General features: G+C 41.8%; 3 protein-coding genes across 4 annotated transcripts; 1 reads left to right on the top strand and 2 right to left on the bottom strand.

Moving 5' to 3' along the window:
- Positions 1 to 324: 324 nt before the first annotated feature.
- On the bottom strand, positions 325 to 8,553 carry LOC135502473 (uncharacterized). The gene is made up of 4 exons (XM_064795321.1): positions 7,715 to 8,553; positions 2,191 to 3,474; positions 1,591 to 1,750; positions 325 to 1,005 (listed from the first exon to the last, which is right to left on the bottom strand). The coding sequence occupies exons 2-4, from the start codon at positions 3,408 to 3,410 to the stop codon at positions 334 to 336; spliced, it is 2,052 nt and encodes a 683-aa protein (XP_064651391.1). The 5' UTR covers positions 3,411 to 3,474; positions 7,715 to 8,553; the 3' UTR covers positions 325 to 333.
- A 2,824-nt stretch (positions 8,554 to 11,377) lies between these two features.
- On the bottom strand, positions 11,378 to 17,439 carry LOC135502425 (splicing factor U2AF 26 kDa subunit-like). Of its 2 annotated transcripts, none has more exons than XM_064795249.1 (7): positions 17,382 to 17,439; positions 16,425 to 16,512; positions 15,587 to 15,653; positions 14,335 to 14,483; positions 13,619 to 13,752; positions 12,870 to 13,004; positions 11,378 to 12,083 (listed from the first exon to the last, which is right to left on the bottom strand). In XM_064795249.1, exons 1-7 carry the CDS (start codon positions 17,423 to 17,425, stop codon positions 11,948 to 11,950), a joined length of 753 nt encoding a protein of 250 aa, XP_064651319.1. In that variant the 5' UTR covers positions 17,426 to 17,439; the 3' UTR covers positions 11,378 to 11,947. The 2 variants fall into 2 exon arrangements, with proteins under 2 accessions (XP_064651319.1, XP_064651318.1); XM_064795248.1 differs by lacking the exon at positions 15,587 to 15,653 and adding an exon at positions 15,481 to 15,547.
- Positions 17,440 to 17,647: 208 nt separating this feature from the next.
- On the top strand, positions 17,648 to 20,966 carry LOC135502352 (gamma-secretase subunit pen-2-like). The gene is made up of 4 exons (XM_064795136.1): positions 17,648 to 17,687; positions 18,207 to 18,273; positions 19,138 to 19,242; positions 19,902 to 20,966. Exons 2-4 carry the CDS (start codon positions 18,213 to 18,215, stop codon positions 20,039 to 20,041), a joined length of 306 nt encoding a protein of 101 aa, XP_064651206.1. The 5' UTR covers positions 17,648 to 17,687; positions 18,207 to 18,212; the 3' UTR covers positions 20,042 to 20,966.
- The last annotated feature ends 1,258 nt before the right edge of the window (positions 20,967 to 22,224 follow it).

Below are 22,224 nucleotides of genomic sequence, written 5' to 3'. Positions count from 1 at the left end.
ATCCCAGTACTTAGCTGACACTTTCAAGTTCATGAACAAAGAATGAAGAGGAAACTACGTGGCATAATCTGGTAATTCTTATACCAGGGGAATCATAGGTAACGCCATTTTAGCCGCTCGAACTTGAAATAATTAGATGTCCTTCAAAATGAAGTGAATGCCTATCTAAAACCTAGAGAAGGCTGTTCTCTGAAACACAAAGAACAGACTCTCAACCATGAAATTGGCATTTACGTTGTACTTTCTTCTGAAAAGAGTGCTAATAGGATTTCAAGTTCTAGCCAAAATGGTGGTACCTATGGCCAATCCTTAAGCCCTTGCACTCTCCAACTACTAATTGTCAGTATTTTCGGATATGGCTGCAACATGGCCGGGCACTCTTCCAAATATCTTGACATTCCCTTCCTCTTCTGTGACGTACATAAACTGCCTATCTACGGCTACGTCAACGGGTCGGGACAAATGATCGAAGGCGCAAAGGATCTCTCGGTCAAATCTTCCATCGGGCGAATACCGCGTGATAGAGTTTGCGTCGGTGTTTGCGCAATAGATAAAACCCTCGTAGTCCATCCAGACACGAGATGGGCGGTCATTTTCGGGCCGGATAATATTCAAGTCGACGTCACCTCCCCTGGAGACAAAGATCAGCGGCTTGTTGGTCGCAGTATGCATCCCCGACACGAGGAAAGTGTCCCGTTCAACAAATCCGATCACCTGGTAAGGAATGACTCCCTTTCGTTCGAGAAACTTCGGGAGGTCATACCCATGATTCGCGGGTAGGCAATGGTCACCCTGGGCCGTCACGTCTGCCTTTCTCAATATGATAGACTTCCGGTGCCCTCCTATCTCACAGACGGCTCCCTCGACGTCAACAACAATTACAAACTTGCCATCTTGGTGGATCCGGGCTTCTTTCAGTTCTTTCATGCTCCGCAGGGTTGCACTTATCTCCTGACTTTTCTCCCATTTAAGGATGATGCCTTTGGTGGGGCTGAACTCAAAGACCTGTATGAAATAATGTAAACCTCTTAAAAATTGGAAATATCGAAAGATTTTACCATGAAGATGGGGGTAGTTAACGACACGGTCTTCTTTACACGAGTTAAGAAGTCCAAGATTCAGGGCGGCGAAGCATATATATATAAATGTACCTATTTAATAGCGCGTTCGATTTCTAGCGCGGCGCTTCGGTAAGCATCGGATCTCGCGCCTCGAGGCGCATGCCCAGTATGAATCGAGCCCAAACTCTCTCGCGCCAGGCCCGAGTAACTTTAGGGTAAAGTAGCGTCAAAAAGAATGACCAGACACACTAACGGATGTGCGTGAACTACAAAAACGACTCACTAACCTCATTGAACAATTTTTTCACATCCAAATATCAATTTCCTCGCAGGGTCGCTCACTTCGGCCTGGCGCGAGATGAGGCGCCAGTACCAAAAAGAACGCACTGGCGCTTACTTGCGCTAGTAATCGAAGACAGCCCATAACTGAAGTGTCCGTCAAAAATGCTAACGCAGAGATGAAAAAAAAGTTGAAGAAGAAGGAAGAGGAGAGGAAGGAGGAGAAAATGATGGAGTCGTGAAAACTTACCATCACTTTTTTATTCGCGTCAGCGACAACAATTTGGACATTACGATCTCCTTCTGCTGCCAAGATTGTGCCTGACACCAACCTGGGCGGCGTGCCATCGGCAGGGTGATTTCTGGTGCAGTGATGGAACACTCCTTTGACCCTTTCCTTTCGAACCACACTGAAAGACACAGATCCAGCAGATTCGTTAGAGATAAAGGGATAACACATACATGTAGGCCAATAGAATTTAATTCGACGGGCAAAAGGAATCATTATAGGTCAAAATACAACCAGTAGATGGATTTTCAATATAGCTGGAGAGACTTTTTGTTATAAAAACGACAGTCGGGTATTACTAAGAATATAAGTCGAAGAATATGCAACCAATACCACTTCTAGTTTATATACAGTGCAACAGGCTGTGCTGCCAATTTCAGAATATGGGGGCTTTATAAATAATCCTTGGGGGATTCGTTACTCCTTGCAGGTCAGTAACACCGACGAGCACCAATAATGGAAGTTTTTCGGGGCGGGGGGGGGGCAAGATTTGGGACGCTGCTTTGTGCACTATATAAAAACAGAAACCATGTAGAAGACTTTGAAATAGGTTTTACTCACTGAAGATGCTCTTCGCGTGTCTTCCTCAGCAACTGTTTCACCGAGTCGTTGTAAATGACTACAGGATTTGGTAGCTGGGTTGCTGAGTCCCTCTGAAGACGACACAAGCTCCTTTGAGCCCCTTCCACAGACATTTCATTGGATTTCAAGAAGCTATAAAGTCGGATGAGCCGTTCCTCATGACTGCAAACATTCTTTTCTTTCCCCCTGTGCATGATTTCGTGGGTCTTTTCCAGCGCCAACAAGTTTCCGATCTCGTCTTTTGCGATATCTGCGTTGTACTTGGATTCATGGTTCACGGCTATCATCTTGAATCGGGATAGTTCGTCAATGGCTGCGTCAATATCAGGCTTCAGACAGGCTGCTATCATCTCTGGGAGGTGCTTTAATTCCGCGATGTACTTGGCGATTTCACAGCGTTGAAATTTATCTTTCTCGACGCTAATCATGTTCTTGTATTGATGGACTTTTTCTAGATTATCCTTGACGTATTTTTGCATCTCTACCAGCCCTTCATCGAGCATGATGAGCTCGTGACCTTCCTGTTCATGAAATTGTAAACACAGGCGACACACTGGTTTTGAGCAGCCCTTGCAGAAGTGCGAGAGCTTCTGATTAGGATGCAACCCACAATACAGCGGGTCGAAGCCTCTGTTTAAGTTAATGTTAAACGGCAAATTTCGGTTCGCGATGTCATCTAAGGGAAGCGGGTGATGGCCTCCATCCGGGTGGTGGACACGCTGGCACTTTTCGCAGAGGATGCGATCACATTTTAGGCAGTGATACTTCCCCTCTTGTACCTGACCTTCTGGACATTCGGCACAGGTCTTCGGGCCTAATCTTTCATGCACTTGCTTTATCCAGTCGAACTCATGAAATGTTACAAGGTTGACGTTGAGTGTCATATTCTCGCACAAGATCCTCTGTTGGCAAACGGGGCAATCTCCGGGGGTCGGGTTCACGAGTTCCGGGGGCTCCGATGACCGATCTGCATGTCTTGGGGAGCCATCTTCGTGGGTAGAAGGAAAGTACTGCGCATACCGATAAATGCTATGGTCCGGGTTAGACACAGAGAATACCTTTCTTTGACATTTAAGAAAAGAACCTAATTCAGCATTCGGAAGGCACTCTTTGCAGATGGTGTGACCACATTTTTGTATAAGGTATGTGCCGGTGCGAGCCCGATCACATTTGTTGCACTTTTGGATAGAGGTTGCCATGCTTGAAGCGTTGGCCTCTACCGGAGCTGGTCTCGTCAGTCACGTCCGTCTCACTCCTTTGATTCTGAAAATAAGATTGATTAGGCCTTAAAAGGGTCAATTCGTAAACGTTATGTCAGCATCGTTTGGGGCTCTGGAAAGAAAACTACTGAGCGGATTTCTTTGAAGTTAGGTTTTTATTGATCCTTGCCTCCAGGCCAAAATGCAGGATTTTTTTCATTTTGGTAATCATGGTAACGAAATAATTTTTTTGCATGTATTTGTGTTCATTGACATTGGGCATTGAATTCGGTCATTTTCCGCTCTGTACGGTTTATTCTCGACCAATCTGGATGAAATGTTCAAGTTATTATTTTTTGTGTCCATCTACTCATGTGCCAAGAATGAATAAGAAATATCCAGAAACAAAAGATGGCTTATCGAGAGGACCCTTAAAATGACAATATTGGACTTCACTGAAGAAATATCTTTACTTCTGCACTTAGAATGCCAAAGTCCTAGAACCGATCCTGTTGGGCCTTGAGGCAACGATCAATAAAAACCAAACTTCAAAGAAATCCGACCAGTAGTTCGCCCTCCAGAGCCCTAAACCATGCGGACCGAGCATCGTCGCATAACATTTACGAATTGACGGGCTTGTATCATTTGGCTTGAAAAAGATGCCAGGCCCTAGGGCAGTTTGTTCAACTACAAAGTTTAGCTAAGCCTCAGTATTTGTTAGACTTAGAGATATGGCGAACAATATACATAATTATATAACAATTAGGATCTAACTCCAAATTCACTTTATCAAATGACAGCCGAGCGCCCATCCTGACAATATCAGGCCATTTCACTCGATACATACTTACTCCTCGGAAACATGCGTAAGGAGAAGTCGTGTTGTAGGCCCTGTTTGCAAGAGGATGCCGAGCGCCAGGACATTGAGCCGTTTTTTTAAAGGCACAGCTTGGGCGTGGGATTTACCAGGCTAGGAGGATAATATCGCCGCTTGTCACTATGCGCCGCCACCTGTGGTATCACGTTGATGCTGATCGCTGTTAATATTTTTTCGACAGTGTTGCGAGATCAAGCAGGCTTATACGGTTACACACTGTTTTAGTGCATTGTTTGTTACGGTTTAATGATTTTTGAATTATTCGGTTTGGACTGAGAAGCCACGGTCCTGCTTGAAGCTCGTTCTGTATAAAAAACGAACATGTCTCATCCCCAAGTTATCCCTTTAAAAAACTACATCGTCCAATCAGCAAGCCATTGTAGTCCATATAATAGGCAGGTTTCGCAAGCCTAACAAAGAGCTTCGAGCGACGAAGTACATGTACATATACAAAGTATGTAAATGAGGCTTTATCAACGATTGTCCTTGAAAAAATTCACCCAAATTTCTCCTAAAGTCAATATAGAACAGGAGGAGAAAGCACAAATTCGTACCAGCAATTTATTCCGTATTCAATGCGGGTTTTTACTTACACTTTTTTAAAATAGCCTAGGCGTAGAACAACTTGTTTTTTTTAATTTTTTTTCCTGTCTCAAAAATAAAAAAATCAAGAATACCCATCAAAATAATATGATTCTCGATCATGGTAATGGCCAATCTCTGCTAAACCTGCTGACGTCATTCCGAAGCGAGAATGTGAACTCGCATGGTCTGACCAATGTTTGTTCCTGAACATAAGTGTCATTCTATTCAATGCTACAGTCCCGGAAAAAAGTTTCTAGGCCAGGCATGTTTTTCTTTAAGAATGAAACGGCCAGGGCCCATTGTGTTCACCCTATAGATATTTGGTGCTTTGGAATTCATCCAGGTTAAGAAACATTGTACATGTATAGTATATAGGTCAAACCAAAGTCGGTATGACATGTGATGTATCGTTGCTTGAAGTAAGTACCATAAGAATATCATCAAAAACAAGTCACTAATAAACGAGATATTGCACTTTTTACCTATTTTAGTTTTGGCCTCCTGGTGGCCAAGTTGAGTACCAGATCAGATCGAAATTCGGTGTCCGAGGTTACATGACGTAGGAAGTCATGAGTACCAACTTTCAAGTTCATAGCTTTAGTGGTTAAGAAACGTGTCATATTTACAATCAAACGGCCAAATTACGCCATTTGACCTCTGTGACCTTGAAAAGCAGGTCAGATCAAAAACGCATACGATATGTGATGTATCCTTGCTAGGAGAACCTACCACAAAAATGTTATTGAAAACGAATCACTAATAAGCGAGATATCACACTTTCTAGGTTTTCACTTTTGGCCCCCTGGTGGCCAAGTCAAGAATCAGACCGGACTGAAATTCAGGGTCAGGGGTCAGCTGACCTAGGGGGTCCTTTACACAAAGTCTCAAGTTCATAGCCTTAGGGGTTAACAAACGTTCCACAGTTATGCTCAAATGGCCAATTTACGCCATTTGACCTCTGTGACCTTGACAAGTACGTCAAATCAGAAACCCGTATCATATATGATGTATCCTTGCTAATTATGATAATAATAATTTATTGTAAAAAACCTCCAAATAAGGAGCAGACAACACAAATATGCAATAAAAATCATACACAGAGAACGAATCAAAAAAGCGATCAAAAGGGTGAAAGTAAAAGCTTCAATAGTTTATGGTTTTTCCGGTTTAGATTGGCACATAAGGTTTTTACCGAATCGACAATTCCATTCTCCTTCCTGGTGATACGTCTAGGCCTACATGTTGGATTTACAGACAGGACATTGGCGGCAGAGAGGCCCGACGAACTATACTCGGTTACACAGGGTACCCTTAATTTTTCTCGTGCCAATGACGACGTCTCGTGCTTTACAATCGATGGAGAGAATCCTTCTTAAAAGTCCAATTTGCTTCTGTTCGATTACTTTCCGCGGGTTGTCAATATCTAATGCCTCTAATAGAGGGCTGTGATGACAAAATTTCGATAAACCAAAGCATCGTTTGATCCGGGAACGCTGCAACTTTTCCAGTTTCCGAAAATTGCCCCGACTCAGATCAACTGTGTGCATACCATAAAAAGGTGACGGAGTATCTACCATAAAAATTTTTACCAAAAACTAATCAGTAGTAAGTGAGATATGGCACTATTTAAATTTTTGGTTTTGGCCCCCTGGTGGCCAAGTTAAGAATCAGACCGGACCGAAAATCAGTGTCACAGGTCATCTGACCTAGAGGGTCATGTGTACCAAGTTTAAAGTTCATAGCTTTAGTGGTTAAGAAACGTGCCATACACACCAACGGCCAATTCACACCATTTGACCTCTGTGACCTTGAAAAGTAGGCCACATCGACATGTAGAGCTACGTAACAGGTGTCTATATACCAAATTTAAAGACTATAGGACGAATAAAGACAAAACGTGCCACTATCGGTGAAAAGTAGGTCAAATAAAAAACCCGTATGATATGTGATGTATCCTTGCTAGGGGTACCCACCATAAAATTTTTGTCAAAAACAAATCAGTAATAAGTGAGATATCACACTTTTTAAGTTTTTGGTTTTAGCCCCCTGGTGGCCAAGTCAAGAATCAGATCGGACCGAAATTCAGTGTCAGGGTACATATGACCTTGGCCATGATGTGTAAGAAGTTTCAGGTTCGTAGCACAAGCGGTTAAGAAACGTGCCACAGGATACGACGGACGACGACGACGGACACAGCGCTATCGTATAGACTCCCATTACGGTGAGCCAAAAAGGTGAATGTCACAAAAGAAAAGGAATTCTCTATCAAAAGATTAAAAAATCTTCATCACAGACAACATTAAATCAATGATTTAAAGGACCATTGGCATTATTATGGGCAATATTACCCAGCTGTCGGCTGCCCAGTCACCTCCTATTCTACATAAGTAGTTTCCATCAACAAATTGCACAAAAAAATGAAAGATTCAAAATCTGACTGAATTATCGCGCTTTTCCGATGTTGACTCCGATTTGACCAGCGTTAGCTCTCCATGCATCGACACTTTCCAGGCGTTTCCTGTATGGCTGGTGCGAGTGAACACAATTCAGAATTATGCCACGACATTCACTTTTCTTTGACAAAATCTTGAAAATGTACATTTTTTGGGGGGGGGGGGAGGTTTCACGATTTTCTCCAAAAAAAGCGGAGATAAACAGCGTTTATTTTGTATTTTATAACAGTTTTCTCAATCAATCGATTAACAGTCTTTCTGTTTCGTTTACAAGAATGATGGCCAGTGGAGATATCTTAAACACCAAAGAACGAGACATCTCGTCTTCGGCAGGTAGCGGTTTTTTTCCAAAGACGAGATAAATCGTCTTCGGCAAATGTTTTGCCTACCTTGTTTTCGCTCTTCCGAATTCTTATATCTCAAATGGTCTTGCGGTCGTCCTTCTCATTACATATCCAACTCAACTGACAGCGAAACCCTCCGAGATGACAGCCAAATAATTCTACTCAATCAGAAATACGTCTCTTATATACATGTCATCCTGGTAAATCCCATGGCGCAATCAAAAAATATTCAGGTCAAGTTATCCGGCACATTTAGCCTAGTATCAAGATACCGTTAGGTACTTCCTTGTGGACAAAAAATACCCGTCAAGACCATAGGCCGAGCAGTGTCACTCGGTGTTTGTAGGTCATTGATCAGGCCTATGTATTATCTTATCTTTATTACAAACTGTCACTTTTTGAGTACCGGTACCAAAATTATTTTATACCAAGAACATTCTTGGACTTAAACTTGAGATCAAAGATGTGCCATAAGCGAACTCCTCTTTTGGGTGACAATGTCCCAACCATGGGTACTCTCATTCCAGTTATTTCAATTGGAATTACCAATTTGGGAGGAAATGCAGTATCTTTGATATAGAGGGTGTCCTTACTAGAGGTGTCCATTATAGAGAGGTTCCACTGTATTTCCTTTTGCAGATAAAGTGAGATGCATGGCTATTGAGACCATATTAATTCCACTTGCTCCCCATCTCCCAACCAATACCAGTTTCAAGACTCCAGGTCGTCTTTCTCCGACACGCACCCACCAAATTATGCAAAATTCCCTTCACGTTAATTCCCAATAAAATTATTAAGCAATAAAATAAATGACGTTCCTACAACATGGCATTCATGTGTCATCCGATGCTAGCTTTATGGTCTTGCATTTAACTTTAGGCTATAAGATAAGACACATTGTTATCAAAGGGATTTTTTCCAGGACTTCTGGTCGTGACGGTGTCCTCATGAAAAAACACAACTGATCCCCCCACGCAACTCAGTCTTAATAACAACGTTATGCGTTTCAATCATATAGAATACTCACCAAGCGATGACCATAAAAACTCTTCACTGTGCCCCACATGAACTTCCTGGTTATACTTGAAAACCTAGGTTCCTTTTCGGTAAATGTCTGGCCGAGGGGACAATGGGCGACATGTATAAAGATGAGTAAATGCGTTCACTTCAATTTTGTTGACATCCCTTTATGATTGACGCATGGCCTAGTCATTTAGTTTTGCACTTTTGTGAGGAGGCCTACATGTCTAAATGAGCTAATAAATTATAAACAGACTGGTCTGACATTGATTCTAAAATCTCAAATAACTCAGTTTGAGAGATAATGAAGTATTTCTATTGGAAATTTTAAGAGGCTTTTGACATTTCCTTTTTATTACAGTGCACATCGTGACTGTGTATGAGCCCGAGTAGTCTACAGTAAACTAGGGCAGGAATCTAGATCATGAGTTTTTTTCCGTACAGTGATAAGTACTAACACGCTGTGCATTGCATTGTTGGGGATTCCCCTTCCCCCATTTTAACTTTGTGATGGGATTTTTTGCCTTGGCGAGTTTTAGGTCGTGTTTTACCCCTTTTTAGCTCACCTCTTAGCAGAGGTGAGCTTATCCCATACCGTGGCGTCCGTCATCCGTCGTCGTCGTCGTCGTCCGTCGTCCGTTAGCAGGGCACGTTTCGTAACTGTTAGAGCTATTGAGTTGAAACTTGGTACACATGTACCCTTATGTAATGACACCTTGGAGACCAAGTTTCGGTCCGATTCGTTTCATGGTTTGGCCACCAGGGGGCCAAACGTTAAAAGTGAAAATATGCAATATCTCCCTTAATAGTAGTCGGGAAATTTTGAAAAAAATATGGTAGGAACTTCTAGCAAAGGTGCATCATATATCCTCCGGGTTTTTGATTTGACCTCCTTTTCAAGGTCACAGAGGTCAAATGGTGTAAATTGGCCGTTAGGATGTAACAATGGCACGTTTCTAAAGTACCGAAGTTTGGTGCGATCTGATTTGCCGTTTGGCCTCCAGGGAGGGGGCCAAATCCTAAATTCTTCAAAATGCCATTATTCCTAGTAATGACTTGCCCGATTGGCACCAATTTTATATCATAGGTACATCTAATTCTAACAACCATTCAATGTGTCACCCGGGTCTTCTTTGATTTGACCTACTTTTCAAGGTCACAGAGGTCGAATGTACTGTAAATTGGCCATTTTGGGGAAATTGTAATTGCTTGGACCTACATCAAACCTAACACTACATGACACAATACCATGCTCTTTATCCATCTTTCCTCCATATGAGGTGAGCACAATGGCCCTGGCCATTTCATATCTCTCCTCAGCCGTCATCACCCTCACTAGCTGCGACCCTCGAAGCCAATGGGCTTGTTATTATTATTATCATTACAACCAGAGTATTTCTTACTGCATTTTTACTGGTACCTGTTTATACACTTGGGCAGAGTATTAAAGGCAAGTATGAGACCTGCTCAGAGTCTGATACCTGGGTTCAAACCAGGGCCCACTAGCTGTGAGTCCAAGCCACTAGATCACTGCAGCTCTTGTTCAAGAACAGGGAGTCGTTATGCAATACACAGCAAACAGGCACATCAACAATAGACTATATTGACAACAAGAACGAAAGTTTCTTCCATACATAATTATTTTCGAATGACAAAATGAAATGCGTTGTGAAATAAAAATATTTGTAAAATGAAAGAAATTTCTTTTCTCATTCTTCATAGACGAACAAGACGTAAGAATTTCAAGAACAGATGAATTTGGGATTTGCAACACCACAAGACGTGACGTGACCAATCACGTTGACAAAACAGACAAAAGCAACATAAACAGTAATATTTTCAAGACGTTCTCTTACTAGTAGGACAGTCACAGTTGAGGCTTCACTCCAGTTGGTTGGGACTCAAAAGGTGAATAAAGGAAACCCAGTGGCAATTTCGCTTAAAAAAGATTCTTTTCGAGAGAAAAAACGATGAAAATAATTTCAAAAACATGACTTTCTGATCAATGATGCATGTTTCGGTGCATGGCGCTGCTCCAATACCCTGTCACGGTGTGCCAGCTTACGTGCTTTAGCGCCTCTGGAAGCCGTACCGGAAGTTCCTAACATGCCAGAGAGGTCCCAGTGAAAAGCCAGACAAAATAGGACCACTGGCCAAAGACAGAGGACATCAGCCTTACTTTGAGGCACCCAATTGGAAGTCCATGAAATCTTTTGATTTTGATGTGCAATCGAAATCGTACTTTAATATCATAGAGAGATTAAATAGCATGATTCATTTCAGAGGGGACGGTCGGCAACCTGTCCTGGATTTCCACCACTCGTTGCACAACAACACATATTACAGTTCTCGAGAATAAATGACTTTCACCAATGTTGCGAGGTGATTTTGGAAATTGTGTAAAATATCCATATGTGTGCAGATCATGCCTGAATTTAAATTTTGTCTGATTTCAATATACAGTGGAACCTCCCTTAGCGGACACCTCTCTATTAAGGACAACCTCTATATTAAGGACACTAGTTCTGGTCCCAAATTGGCTGTTTTCATTCAATTTGACCTCTCTAATCAGGACACCTCTCTATTAAGGACAGCACTTGCCAGTCCCGAGGGTGTTCTTAATAGAGAGGTTCTACTGTATGTTGGTACGGTTTGTTTGCAAGGAGAGGCAATAAAAATAGATACCGGTATAAAATTTCGTTCGTTTTTAGCATCTGAGGATTGAAATACTAAAATTACCAAAGATCTCAGTTCAAAAGTCCCAATGAAAGAAACAGAAATTCTTCTTCTTTAGCGTTTCCTCTGAACTTGGAGGTGATTTTCTCAAGGGAGTATTCCTCCTCCGAGGCAGGATGAGCGTTCTTTCGTGAAGTAGAAATGTTCTGAGTCAATTCTAGTAATGTCCGATTTTAATGGACAAAGCCTAAATTTGCCCATTTCACACATGTCCTGTTTTGTAAGGTGTGAAATTCACGAGCGTTCAATTTTCGCAAATGTAAAATGCAAACTCAAAAGCCAGATTTTAAATGTAATGCATTAACCATTAAAATAGACAGGAAAATGGTATTTTCTCTACAACTGTGAATTGGTAATGCACCAATTTGCCACGTTTTAGTTTCACAGTTTACACCACAGAAGTTCCGTGTCTAAATTTGGAATTGCCGATTGTTAGGAATCGATCAAGAATGCTTGGCATTATAAAAAAGAAGTCTTTCTCATCCCTGACGGAACAACACACAGTCTCTCCGAATTCCAGTATTAGAATCGGCCGTGCCTGTCCTCGCGTTCCCTCCTGCGTTCACGGCTGCGTGACCTCGAGCGCCTGCGTCGTTCACGACTGCGCGACCTGCTGCGGCTGTGACTCCTCCGCGTTGGTGGTGAGCGGGATCGGGACCTGAAAACAAGATAAGATAAATGATAACAGGGGTTAAACCTGCTTGGGTGCAGAACCCCTTGGTTCTGGGGTTAAACCTGGCCAGGGGTTTAACCTGCTTCAGCGCAGAAGAGCCAAAAAATTTAAACGGTTATTGTGCAATAACGAATTCAGACAATAGAATAAAACAAACTGGAAACCAGAAGTATTGATCTCATTCTCAGCTTCAAGTGACAGAAATTTGGTCAAAAAGCCATATTTTAGCACTTATTCAAGATCAAAAGTGTACGATTTTTTTTTGTGTCACCTAGTACATTTATAACAGAGCGTCTTTTCTTGTGAATATCAATTCTGTATCCTAAAGTTCACCCTCAGACAGAGTTTCATAGAGTTCACATTGTCACTTGTCATGATTCATTTGTCATGAGGCTGGAAAACACGACATGAGGGTGAAAGTGACATCGTGAATCGTATGTAACTCGCTCTTTAGAAACGACTAGTTTGTTCTTTATGTCACCAATGATAAGTGAACAGTGACACGTTACATGTGAAGACGTAAACCAAATGCAGCCTCAGATGGCTGGAAACCATCATACATTATTATTAAGTTACAGTGGAACCTCTCTAAGCGGACACCTCACTTCTAAGGACACCCTCTTTAATATGGAAACTGGTTTGATCCCAAACCTTTCATTTTCATCAAAATTGACCTCTGTAATCAGGACACCTCTCTGATATGGACAGCATTTAACAGTCCCAAGGGTGTCTTTGATAGAGAGGTTCTCCTGTACATCGTTTTGAACTCACCGTCCCCGCTTGCGTCCTCCACCCCCACCCCCACCTCCACCACCCCCGCGTTGACGGCCGTATAATTCCCGTCGCAACTCGCGGGAAATGGGCTTCAAGTGCATGAAGTTGCAGAATCCACCTCGTGTACACTCTCTGAAAACAAGCAGACGAAATTGAGGAATTTTCAAACAAATCAAAGCGTATTTCTCACAAGCAGAATAATGCCCCTGCATTTCCTGCGCCGCAGTCGGTATCCCAGCAATATCTATGCATCGAGTCATTGTTATGGAATTCCCATATGGGAGACTCTGAATGGAATCCTACTGTCCACATGTTGGGTGAATTTCATGAGGCGATCTTCGCCGGCATTTAGAACAGGATATGAGAAGGTGCATTTTCGTCGGTGGTGAAAATATTAAGCAGGCTATAACGCTGGTTAGTGTGAAATTCGCTTTAAAAGTGATCTTCCATCAATCCTTAGGACAGAGGTCAACTATAGTCTATAGTCCATTTCATGAGCAGTTGGTATCACATGCAAACTGTCCTTGGTTTGTTCAGGCAATGAATCAACATCAGGTATTGAACAATGCAACCTCCCTCAGCAGACACAGAACACCCATTTTAAAGGACACCGAATTTGATCTGGAACTGGACATTTCCATTAAGTTACACCCCTTTAATCAGGATACCTCTAGAGTAAGGACAGCATATGTCAGCCTTACGGGTGTCATTGATGGAGCGATATACGTATACTGAATTGTACGCACCCCATCTCATACTGACGGCAACACGCCTCACGGAAGTCTGTCACAGGGGACAGCTCCGCATGGATTGGCCGGCCGTTGAACCATCGGTTGTTCAAACCTTGAACAGACTTCTCGGCATCTTCCTCATAGCGGAACTGGAAAATAAAGAGAAAGCATTTTACTTCGTCTTAGTTTGAATACGATAAGATACAAGTTATTTCAGTCTCTGTACAAGGAATCTTGGTTTTACACCTAATTCAAAGGACAAGGCAACCAATTTGTCAAAGCAAACTTGTTTCGGACAGTTACCCACCTCAGCTCACTGTACATGTAGCTATATTTCCCATTGGTTACAGGCTGCAAGTTTACACTTGAAAGGCCAAGGGTCACCACAGTTATGTCTCTGTGTCCTTGAGACACACCCATTTCCAGCCAGCCTACGCCAACCTATGCCTGCCCCCCCTCCGCCCCCTGTTCTAACTGACCAGGAGATTCATCTGGTTATAATAAGGGGAGTAAAAAAGTCCCTGACCAGTACTGGAACAATACATACAATATTTGCCCTTGAGTTCATGCACATCCCCCAGATGGCACCCAAGCCAATGCCACCAGACTCTCCAGAGAGTCCTCTTGAATCCATCGTCTATGCACCACGTTAGGACTCAATATTAAGGGCAACATGTCCTGGTAACCACACTCATATTCATTTAGCGTCTCTATCATCGAACAACACGTACCTTTACATAGACATTGCCCACCAAGTGGTCACCGAGGTTGTCGCAGACGTTCATCTCTTCGATCTCTCCATACTTATCCTCGAGTTCCACGAACACTTCCTCGAAGAACTCGTCATAGTACTGCTGCATCTCCACATCGCTCAACTGGACTGGAAAAATTTAACAATCAAGAAAACATATAAATGATCCTAGGCCTGTAATTAGCCTTCTAGTATGATAGTTACAGAGAATCCTCGCCAACTGTCTAGAGAGGATGCCGTTAAAGTAGAACCTCCCTTAGCGGACACCTCTCTACTAAGGACAACCTCTCTATTAAGGACACTAGTTTTGGTCTCAAATTGGTTGTTTCCATTCAATTTGACCTCTCTAATCATAACACCTCTCGATCAAGGACAGCACTTGTCAGTCCTGAGGGTGTCCTTAATAGAGTGGTTCTACTGTATATATCAGATAATCTACATGTAAATGTTGTACAGAACATCTGTGTACTTTTTTTGATGCATCTCGACAACACTCCATACTGAAACTCAGTGGACTTAATCTGTGCCGGCCATTAATTCGAGACACTTCTCCCTTATGGTTACATACATCAACTGATCAAGGACGGATTTGCGGAGACTAAAAACACATCCTGCTTTTCGGCTCAGATATATTTGTTAGCTCATCAGGGTCCACGAGGCAATGGTAGAATTGACATGCAAATACAAATGCTATCAAGACTGCTGAAAAAGTACTAAAACTACATGGACATAAGAATGTCTCCACCATTTTTTTTTCTGGATCTCATTTCTTCTTTGGTCATTCTGTGTTGAAACATTTAAGAGACTGTTGCTTGAAGTTAGAGCCTAATTATGACTCAGTCACTTTTCTAGTTGACTTACTGGCTTCAATTACGAATACATGATGTAGTGTTACTCTGGGAGATGAGTGTGTCTGTGCCTGATGAGAGTGAATGTATAATTTTTAACACGTGCTATGATGAAGTGGCCTGGCTATCCAACCAAAAGTATGGAAATCCAGGCCAAGGAGGGAGGTATGGAATACCACCTCCTTCCTGACTGATTACAAACTCTTCTAGAGAAGCAACCTCATGCCGATTGACAAAGAAAACAGTGCGAATTGTAATGTAATATATTTCAAACTTACTATGTGATCCATCCGCGGTCAACGCACTATTCTGCGGATTCATATACAGTTGGGGAATCAGAATTGTCTGAAAGTATTAAAGACTTGTAATGCATTTAAAACTTACTGTGCGATCCATCTGCAGTCAATGCACTGTTCTGCGGGTTGATGTACAGATTGGGAATGAGAATTGTCTGAAAGTGAGATGTACATGTAATGTAAAGATATTATTGCTTTTTTCCTGGTTGTACAGGAACCCTGTTGTGAGAGAGGGAATTGCTTTTCAGTATTACCACCTCTCTGTTGTTTGATCTGCAGGACTGGAACCATCTTATGACCTTCTGAAAATGAGATATGAAGATATCATTGATGAAGTTGTATTTTTTTCCCTGGCAGTAGCAAACAACTGCGTAGCACTTTGTGTGTCCCACACCCCTATAACATTAACAATATCCAATGGATTTTTATGACCATTGTGAGAAATGTGACACATCTCTACACCAGAGCCTTCAGTAACCCGCCAAAATGAAAAGAAGTTACAGACTCCTTGTTACCAGAGCTCGAAATATTAAAGATGTCTTGTCAACTGAAGGTGGTAGGCACAATACTTCAAAAATCAAAATAAGGTCGCTGAACGCCAAATGGGGAAAAATTTGAACACCCTTGAAATTCGTAAGTTTAAATATACATGTGTGACTGTAACATTCGTCTCCAGAAACTTTCGTGTGGGTAGGCAGGCTAGCATTTTGTTTATCATCAACAATAAAACAAATATTTCCCTGAAATCCTAAAAGAAATGCAGAAAATTGGAAGAAATAACGTATTTTCAACAAATTTTCCCAATCCTCCCCCTCCCAACTCTTAATTTTTAAGGTGGAGAAGTTTTTATGGGTAGGTAGGCTAACATCAAACAAACAATTTTTTAAGTGTGCCCTTTTCGTTTGGATATTTTTGTTTGAGCTTACCTGACTGAATGTGGGTTTGTTATGTAATCGCGAACATCTCTCTCCGTGACGACAAGCACCGATCTTGAAGTAGAAGGAACAGTTGACTCTGAAAGAAAAGGATCCGTTAAAAGAGTTTTCAATTCACATGCAAGCCTTAGCCAAGTTGTGGACATGATTTTTACCTACAATAATCAAAAGAAGTTTTACCTGAAAAACCAACATTTTCACGCATTTCTGAACACCCATTCAATGTTTTCACTACCCGATTTCAAATTCGGACACCCTTTAGTCCTATTTCGGACTCTCAGTGTCCGAATAAAGAAAAGTTTCCGAATAAAGACTCGTCCAGAAGTGTGATGAACCATTGTTTTTATACGACGCATGTATAAGAAGTTGGCCCGGAAGTGGCCAAGGTATGGTTTAGACTAAATTTAGAGTAGACAATGGGAGACTGCAGAATTGTGGAATCGGGAATGGTTGCATCCTCGCTTTGCCAGTTGGCAGAATCCACATTTTAGCAGTCTCCCATTGTCTAAACATACCGTCGCAACTTCCGGGCCAACTTCTAAAAGTGCTGTATTTCGTAAAATAACTAGGGCCTAGACTTCTTTTAGGTAAATCAGACCTGGGACGATGATTTCCAGTCACAGGTTCGTCTAAAGGTAGAAAGGCTTATACAATCTACATGTACATAGGCCTACATTCGATATCATTTACTCTTTAACTGGCTAACAAGTCTTTGTACTACAAAGTACAATACATGCATACATTTACATACATGCATGCACGTACACGCACATGTATTGTTATATGGCAAAGCACTACAGAATTTGAACCCGATTTTCGGCCTCATTTTCTTCAACAACTACCAAAATCTACAAACCAAACTAGACATAAATTTTAAGAGGAATATATGAAGTAAACTTTGAACGGATTTTTAAGGGGACTAAACACGATTTAGGGGGGTAAACGCACTTGTCTTTTTCGGTTCCGAAAATCGAAGCTAGATATTCGGCCATTTTGCTGCCGCTGTGATATAGCCTTTGAGCTCATGAAAGAAAAATAGCACAAACGTATTCAGTACAAAAGATAAATATCATTTTTTCGTTATTTCTCTATATGTAGAAATTTAACACGCTACAGTGTTGGATTATTGGAAAATATTTGTTGAATACAGTTGTTTCTAAAGATTTGTTGATTGAGTTTTGAGAGCTTTTTGCACAAAAACTGGTGACGTATCTCACAAGTAACTCATTTCCCTGTGCAGAAAAAGAACAGAAAGTGAGAATTTGTCGATTTTTATCTAATTTATGAAATATTTTGGCAACCAGAAGTATCTCCCATGAAGATGCCAAGTTGTTCCACAACTCTAGTTCCATTTCTAAAAAAACATTCGACTTGGGGAACCCAAACTTGGTTAGGCCTCCCCTTGCCTTGGCCTTGCCAAAGGCAAGGCAAGCTCAATGCCTTTGTTTGATTGATTACTGGGCATTTATTATTTATGACCTGGGTTATTTCCATGACTGCCGTGCACCAAACAGCGAAAAATGACCTTGCGTTCACGACATTTTTTGTTAATGGGGAGCGAGTCTACAATGATAAAAGGCCTGCTTACCGTAGGCGTAGATGTAGATTAGAAATAGAATTCAGCACTTTTGATTTCGATCATCCACCAGACTAACACCACAACTTTTTTCGAATGAGTCTCAATCCAATGGAGTACCTCAGAAAGATAAAGATAGAATGTAGAAAGATGAAGGTACAATTAATTGAAATTTTCATGTATTTTTTTCTTTTCAGTACAAAATGGATCTCCGTAAAATGAAAGATGACGACAAATTGGACTTGTGCAGGAAATACTATCTTGGTAAGACTACACTAAGAGAAATAAAACATGAAGTAACTGTTAACAAATCTAACCAAAAAGTCAGTTACAGAAAGTCAGTTACAGCTCGAACACATTTTTAATTGTATTTTAACCCAATTCTGGTAATAGCTGACCATCTGGCTACATTATGAATGTTACACTGTCAATCAGAGGCAATTGTAGACGATTGGAGGAATGTGATTTGTGGAACATTCTACCCCTAACAATAATGTTGCCAATTTCAGACCAGACGAGCACACTTTTGAAGTATTATGATACTCCGAAATCGCACTCATTCTAAATTACTCTTTTTGATCATCTTAAATGAAATTTGTTCTCCTTGACTGCTGGATTCTGCAAAGGATGGTGCATTCGGAGTACACTTTGGACATGTTGGATGTTGATAGAAATCACTACAATACTCCAGAATTGAGAAAATTTGACTGAAAATACTACAGTAGCACCTCTCTTAGCAGACACCTCTCTATTAAGGTTGACCACTCTATAAAAGACACTAGGTCTGGTTCCAAATTGGTAGTTTCTATTCAGCTTGACCTCTCTAATCAGGACACCTCTCTATTAAGGACAGTACATGTCAGTCCTGAGGGTGTCCTTAATAAAGAGGTTCTACCGTACTCCTGAGTCCAGTTGAAATACTATTTGGACACTGTTATAAATGGCAGGTCTTCATGTACAGTAGTCTCATGCATGTGTAGTTAGGAAAAAGGATGGTACAAGGTTGTAGCATCTTTTGTCCCAAGTAGCAGTAACGTGTCTGTCCTTGAAGTGCTGCTTTCCCTGGGTCTTCTTCCAGTCAGTGCGAGCCACTAAATAAATAGTAACGGCATCAGTTGTTGTTTTCAGGTGGCTTCGCCTTATTACCTTTTCTGTGGTTCATCAATTTTGTATGGTTCTTCAAGGAAGCGTTTAGGCGACCAGCATTCGAACAGCAGAAGCAGATAAAATCATGTAAGTTCATCTGGTGACCTTTACAAAGGACGCTTCCCGTGTTGATGAAGGATATCCTTTTAATAACGCTTTCACTGTCGTTGACGTGCATAGCACGTCATGCCACCAGTGTTCTCCCCAACAATTTTTTTGGGCCGGGTGCTGTCGCCATATTTTGACACAATTGAGAATTCACTTCAGTTCTGTCCAGGTTGGCAGCAAAATCTGTCTGGGTGCTATAACAGTAAAACCATTACCAACTCTATGAATCTGTCCGGGTGCTAACTTTTTTGTCCGGGTGCTGAAGTGGGGAAGATGATTCTGCCCGGGTGCTGCGCCTGGACAAAAAGCATAGTGGAGAACCCTGGCCACCTGTCCCCTCCCCTGATAAAAGTACATCAGTTAAACCCTCACAGACCCATTTCAACAATTTCATTGTGTAAACTGATATACATATACTATAAATGCCAAGTTTCAGTGAATTTGCATGCTTAGTAACAACACTACAGTAGTGTTTATTTCTATATATCTGTGCCACAAGAAAATACAATGACAACGAATGACATAGGCCCTTAAGATTGTAGATTTTTTCCTGACACATCTTTTTCTACAGATGATTTGTAGAAACTTTTGAATTCACAGGAATATTTTTAAAAAAAAGTCTTTCTGCTTTCTTTCAGATGTGATTCAATCGATAATTGGGACGTCAGTATGGATTGCGTTAATAACGGCGTGGGTCGTGATATTCCAATTAAACCGAGCGAGCTGGGGTGCGACGGCAGACTATATGTCATTTATTATTCCTAAAGGTGTATCGTGAGGATTTTGTATTTGGTCGAGATGTGTGTGAGACTTTTTTCAGGGATGACATTTATGATTTCATGGAGGATTTCTGTTTCTTCTCCGGGTTTCTTCCATTGATTACAGGGATGTCAAATTTCCGATTATTGGCTAATTTCAGACTGTTTCCTCTTGCTAAATGCTAAACTTGTCAGCCGGTATGGAGAGATCTCTCTCTCAGGTTTCCAAGGATCTTTGAATTTTCAAAATCGGACCAAAAATAAATGGTGCCAGCCAGTGCTGATCAAAGAGGAAGATTTTCACCCCAAAAAAATTTCAGACTTTTTGCTTTAGCTCATTTGCATCCCTTGGATCAATTTGACTGCAGAAATGTGCCTCAAATCGAACAAGTGTGGCTTTTTGCTGCTAACTGTTGCATTCTTATTCAAAAGCTGCCACCTCGTGGAAAATGTAACGATATTCTAGAATAACCCAGGTGCCCTATTAACCTACGCTTGGTCATCCAGATAAAGAGATCCAGTTGTGGCTCAAGTCTTTATTTAGACTAGCTGAACATGGTTAAAATAACTAAATTGGTGATTACTTCTCATGTTGCTCATTGGCTACATAATCATTTACCTGAGGGGAACTCGAAACTGCTACTATTTATCAATGGAAGCTTTATTCCCGCCTTAGGTTTTAACCGGGTCGTTCAAAATGATGTGGCGGCACACATAATATTGAACTAACCACGATTTTCACTGTAATCAAATTTAAGTACTTAAAATGTCTGCGGGGAGGGAGATAACAAAAATGTGCATGTTATGTGGAAGAGTAGAAAGAGGTATGGGGACAAAGGGACCCAGATGTAATGTGGAATGGCATGATGTTTAAGTTTGCTGTAAAAATTGTAAATATTGATATTGTAAGAAATTTGTACAGCTTAATAAAAAGTTAGTAAAGTACCCGGTAGATATCAGTTATTTGTCATTTGATATGTTAATTGGCACACACACACATATATTCACTACTATGATACTCCAAGAGACAACTTCTTGTACCATAATAGCTGCGCTTACACCACGAAATATTGGTGGACCAATTGCACGTACACCACCACATTGCCGCGACAAATTGGTTCGGCAATCCATTGCCGATACAAATTGCCGAGCGAATTTGTCCCACCAAGCTTGATGGTCCAAATTCGCCCGGCTTGTTAAAAGCTCGGCTTTGTCGTGGTGTACGCGCAAATGGATCGGCAATTAGCTAGTTAGATGGTTCGGCTCCAGGCGGCGCTTTCGAAATGGCGCTTTCTGCCAAGGCTTTCCGTGTTCTGCTTATTGTTTGCACGCCATCTGTAGCCGGATTTTATAACTAGCTGCAGCGCTGGTGTAAGCGCTTGGTGGATTTTCGATGGTGCGGCATTGGTTCCCAAACCAAGATTGGTGGTCCATTTTCAGGTGGTGTACGTGCGGCTAATGTCCCTCCTATTAGAAGTACCAATGAGGAGTTCGCTTATGAGGTCCCAAGGCACTGGGAGCACTGGGTCTACCAGGCACTGGGAGCACTGGGTCTACCAGGCACTGGGAGCACTTTTACCACAATGTTTTTCCTATTCACTGGATCAATCGGGAGTTGGCTTACATGTATGTGGTACGAAGTTTCCAAATACCTGTCCACTACTGCAAGCAGCCCCTGCCTGACCTGGCCTAGCCCCATTAAATACCAGGCCCTGGGAGACGACTTCTTCTTGTACAGCATATTCAAAACACAAATGACTGTTTGCGTTTGAGGCACCAACTGACCAAGTCTCCGAACACCTGTCCATTGCTGCTAGTAGCCCTTGCCTTGCCTAGCCCTCTTTCCAGGCATCAGGATCCAGAGTGTGACTCCTCTCAAAGGACTGATGGGAGAAGGACCCCCCAAGTCCCCAAACACCTGTCCCCAACTGAGAGGTAAAATCCCAAGGCAGTCCATTCATCCCTCTATTCATACTTCCTTCAGGGGGATGGGTGATGTTGGTCCCCCAAGTCTGGAGAGTGCTACCAGGCACCGAGAGACAACTTCTTGTACACCATTGTCGTTCCTATCAAAAGGACAAATGGGAATTGGCTTAGCGCTTATGAGACACCAAGTCTTCAAATGCATGTCCACTACTGCCAGTAGCCTCTTCCTAGCCTAGCCTAGCTCTTTTTACCAGGCACCCGAGACAACTTGTTCTTG

The sequence above is a fragment of the Lineus longissimus genome, chromosome 18 (assembly GCF_910592395.1).
Source record: "Lineus longissimus chromosome 18, tnLinLong1.2, whole genome shotgun sequence".
NCBI lineage: Eukaryota > Metazoa > Nemertea > Pilidiophora > Heteronemertea > Lineidae > Lineus > Lineus longissimus.
The sequence above is the reverse complement of the archived record's forward strand: the minus strand, read 5'-3'. Positions and strand labels throughout refer to the sequence as shown.

Coding starts and splice junctions, on each gene's coding strand:
- LOC135502473 (XM_064795321.1), bottom strand. CDS start 3,410: ATGGCAACCTCTATCCAAAAGTGCAACAAATGTGATCGGGCTCGCACC. Junction 1,751..2,190: donor ACACGCGAAGAGCATCTTCA/GTGAGTAAAACC, acceptor TGTGTCTTTCAG/TGTGGTTCGAAAGGAAAGGG. Junction 1,006..1,590: donor ACGCGAATAAAAAAGTGATG/GTAAGTTTTCAC, acceptor TATTTCATACAG/GTCTTTGAGTTCAGCCCCAC.
- LOC135502425 (XM_064795249.1), bottom strand. CDS start 17,425: ATGGCCGAATATCTAGCTTCGATTTTCGGAACCGAAAAAGACAA. Junction 15,654..16,424: donor ACAAACCCACATTCAGTCAG/GTAAGCTCAAAC, acceptor TCTCACTTTCAG/ACAATTCTCATTCCCAATCT. Junction 12,084..12,869: donor GGAGGACGCAAGCGGGGACG/GTGAGTTCAAAA, acceptor TCTTGTTTTCAG/GTCCCGATCCCGCTCACCAC.
- LOC135502352 (XM_064795136.1), top strand. CDS start 18,213: ATGGATCTCCGTAAAATGAAAGATGACGACAAATTGGACTTGTGCAGG. Junction 18,274..19,137: donor GTGCAGGAAATACTATCTTG/GTAAGACTACAC, acceptor TGTTGTTTTCAG/GTGGCTTCGCCTTATTACCT. Junction 19,243..19,901: donor GCAGAAGCAGATAAAATCAT/GTAAGTTCATCT, acceptor GCTTTCTTTCAG/ATGTGATTCAATCGATAATT.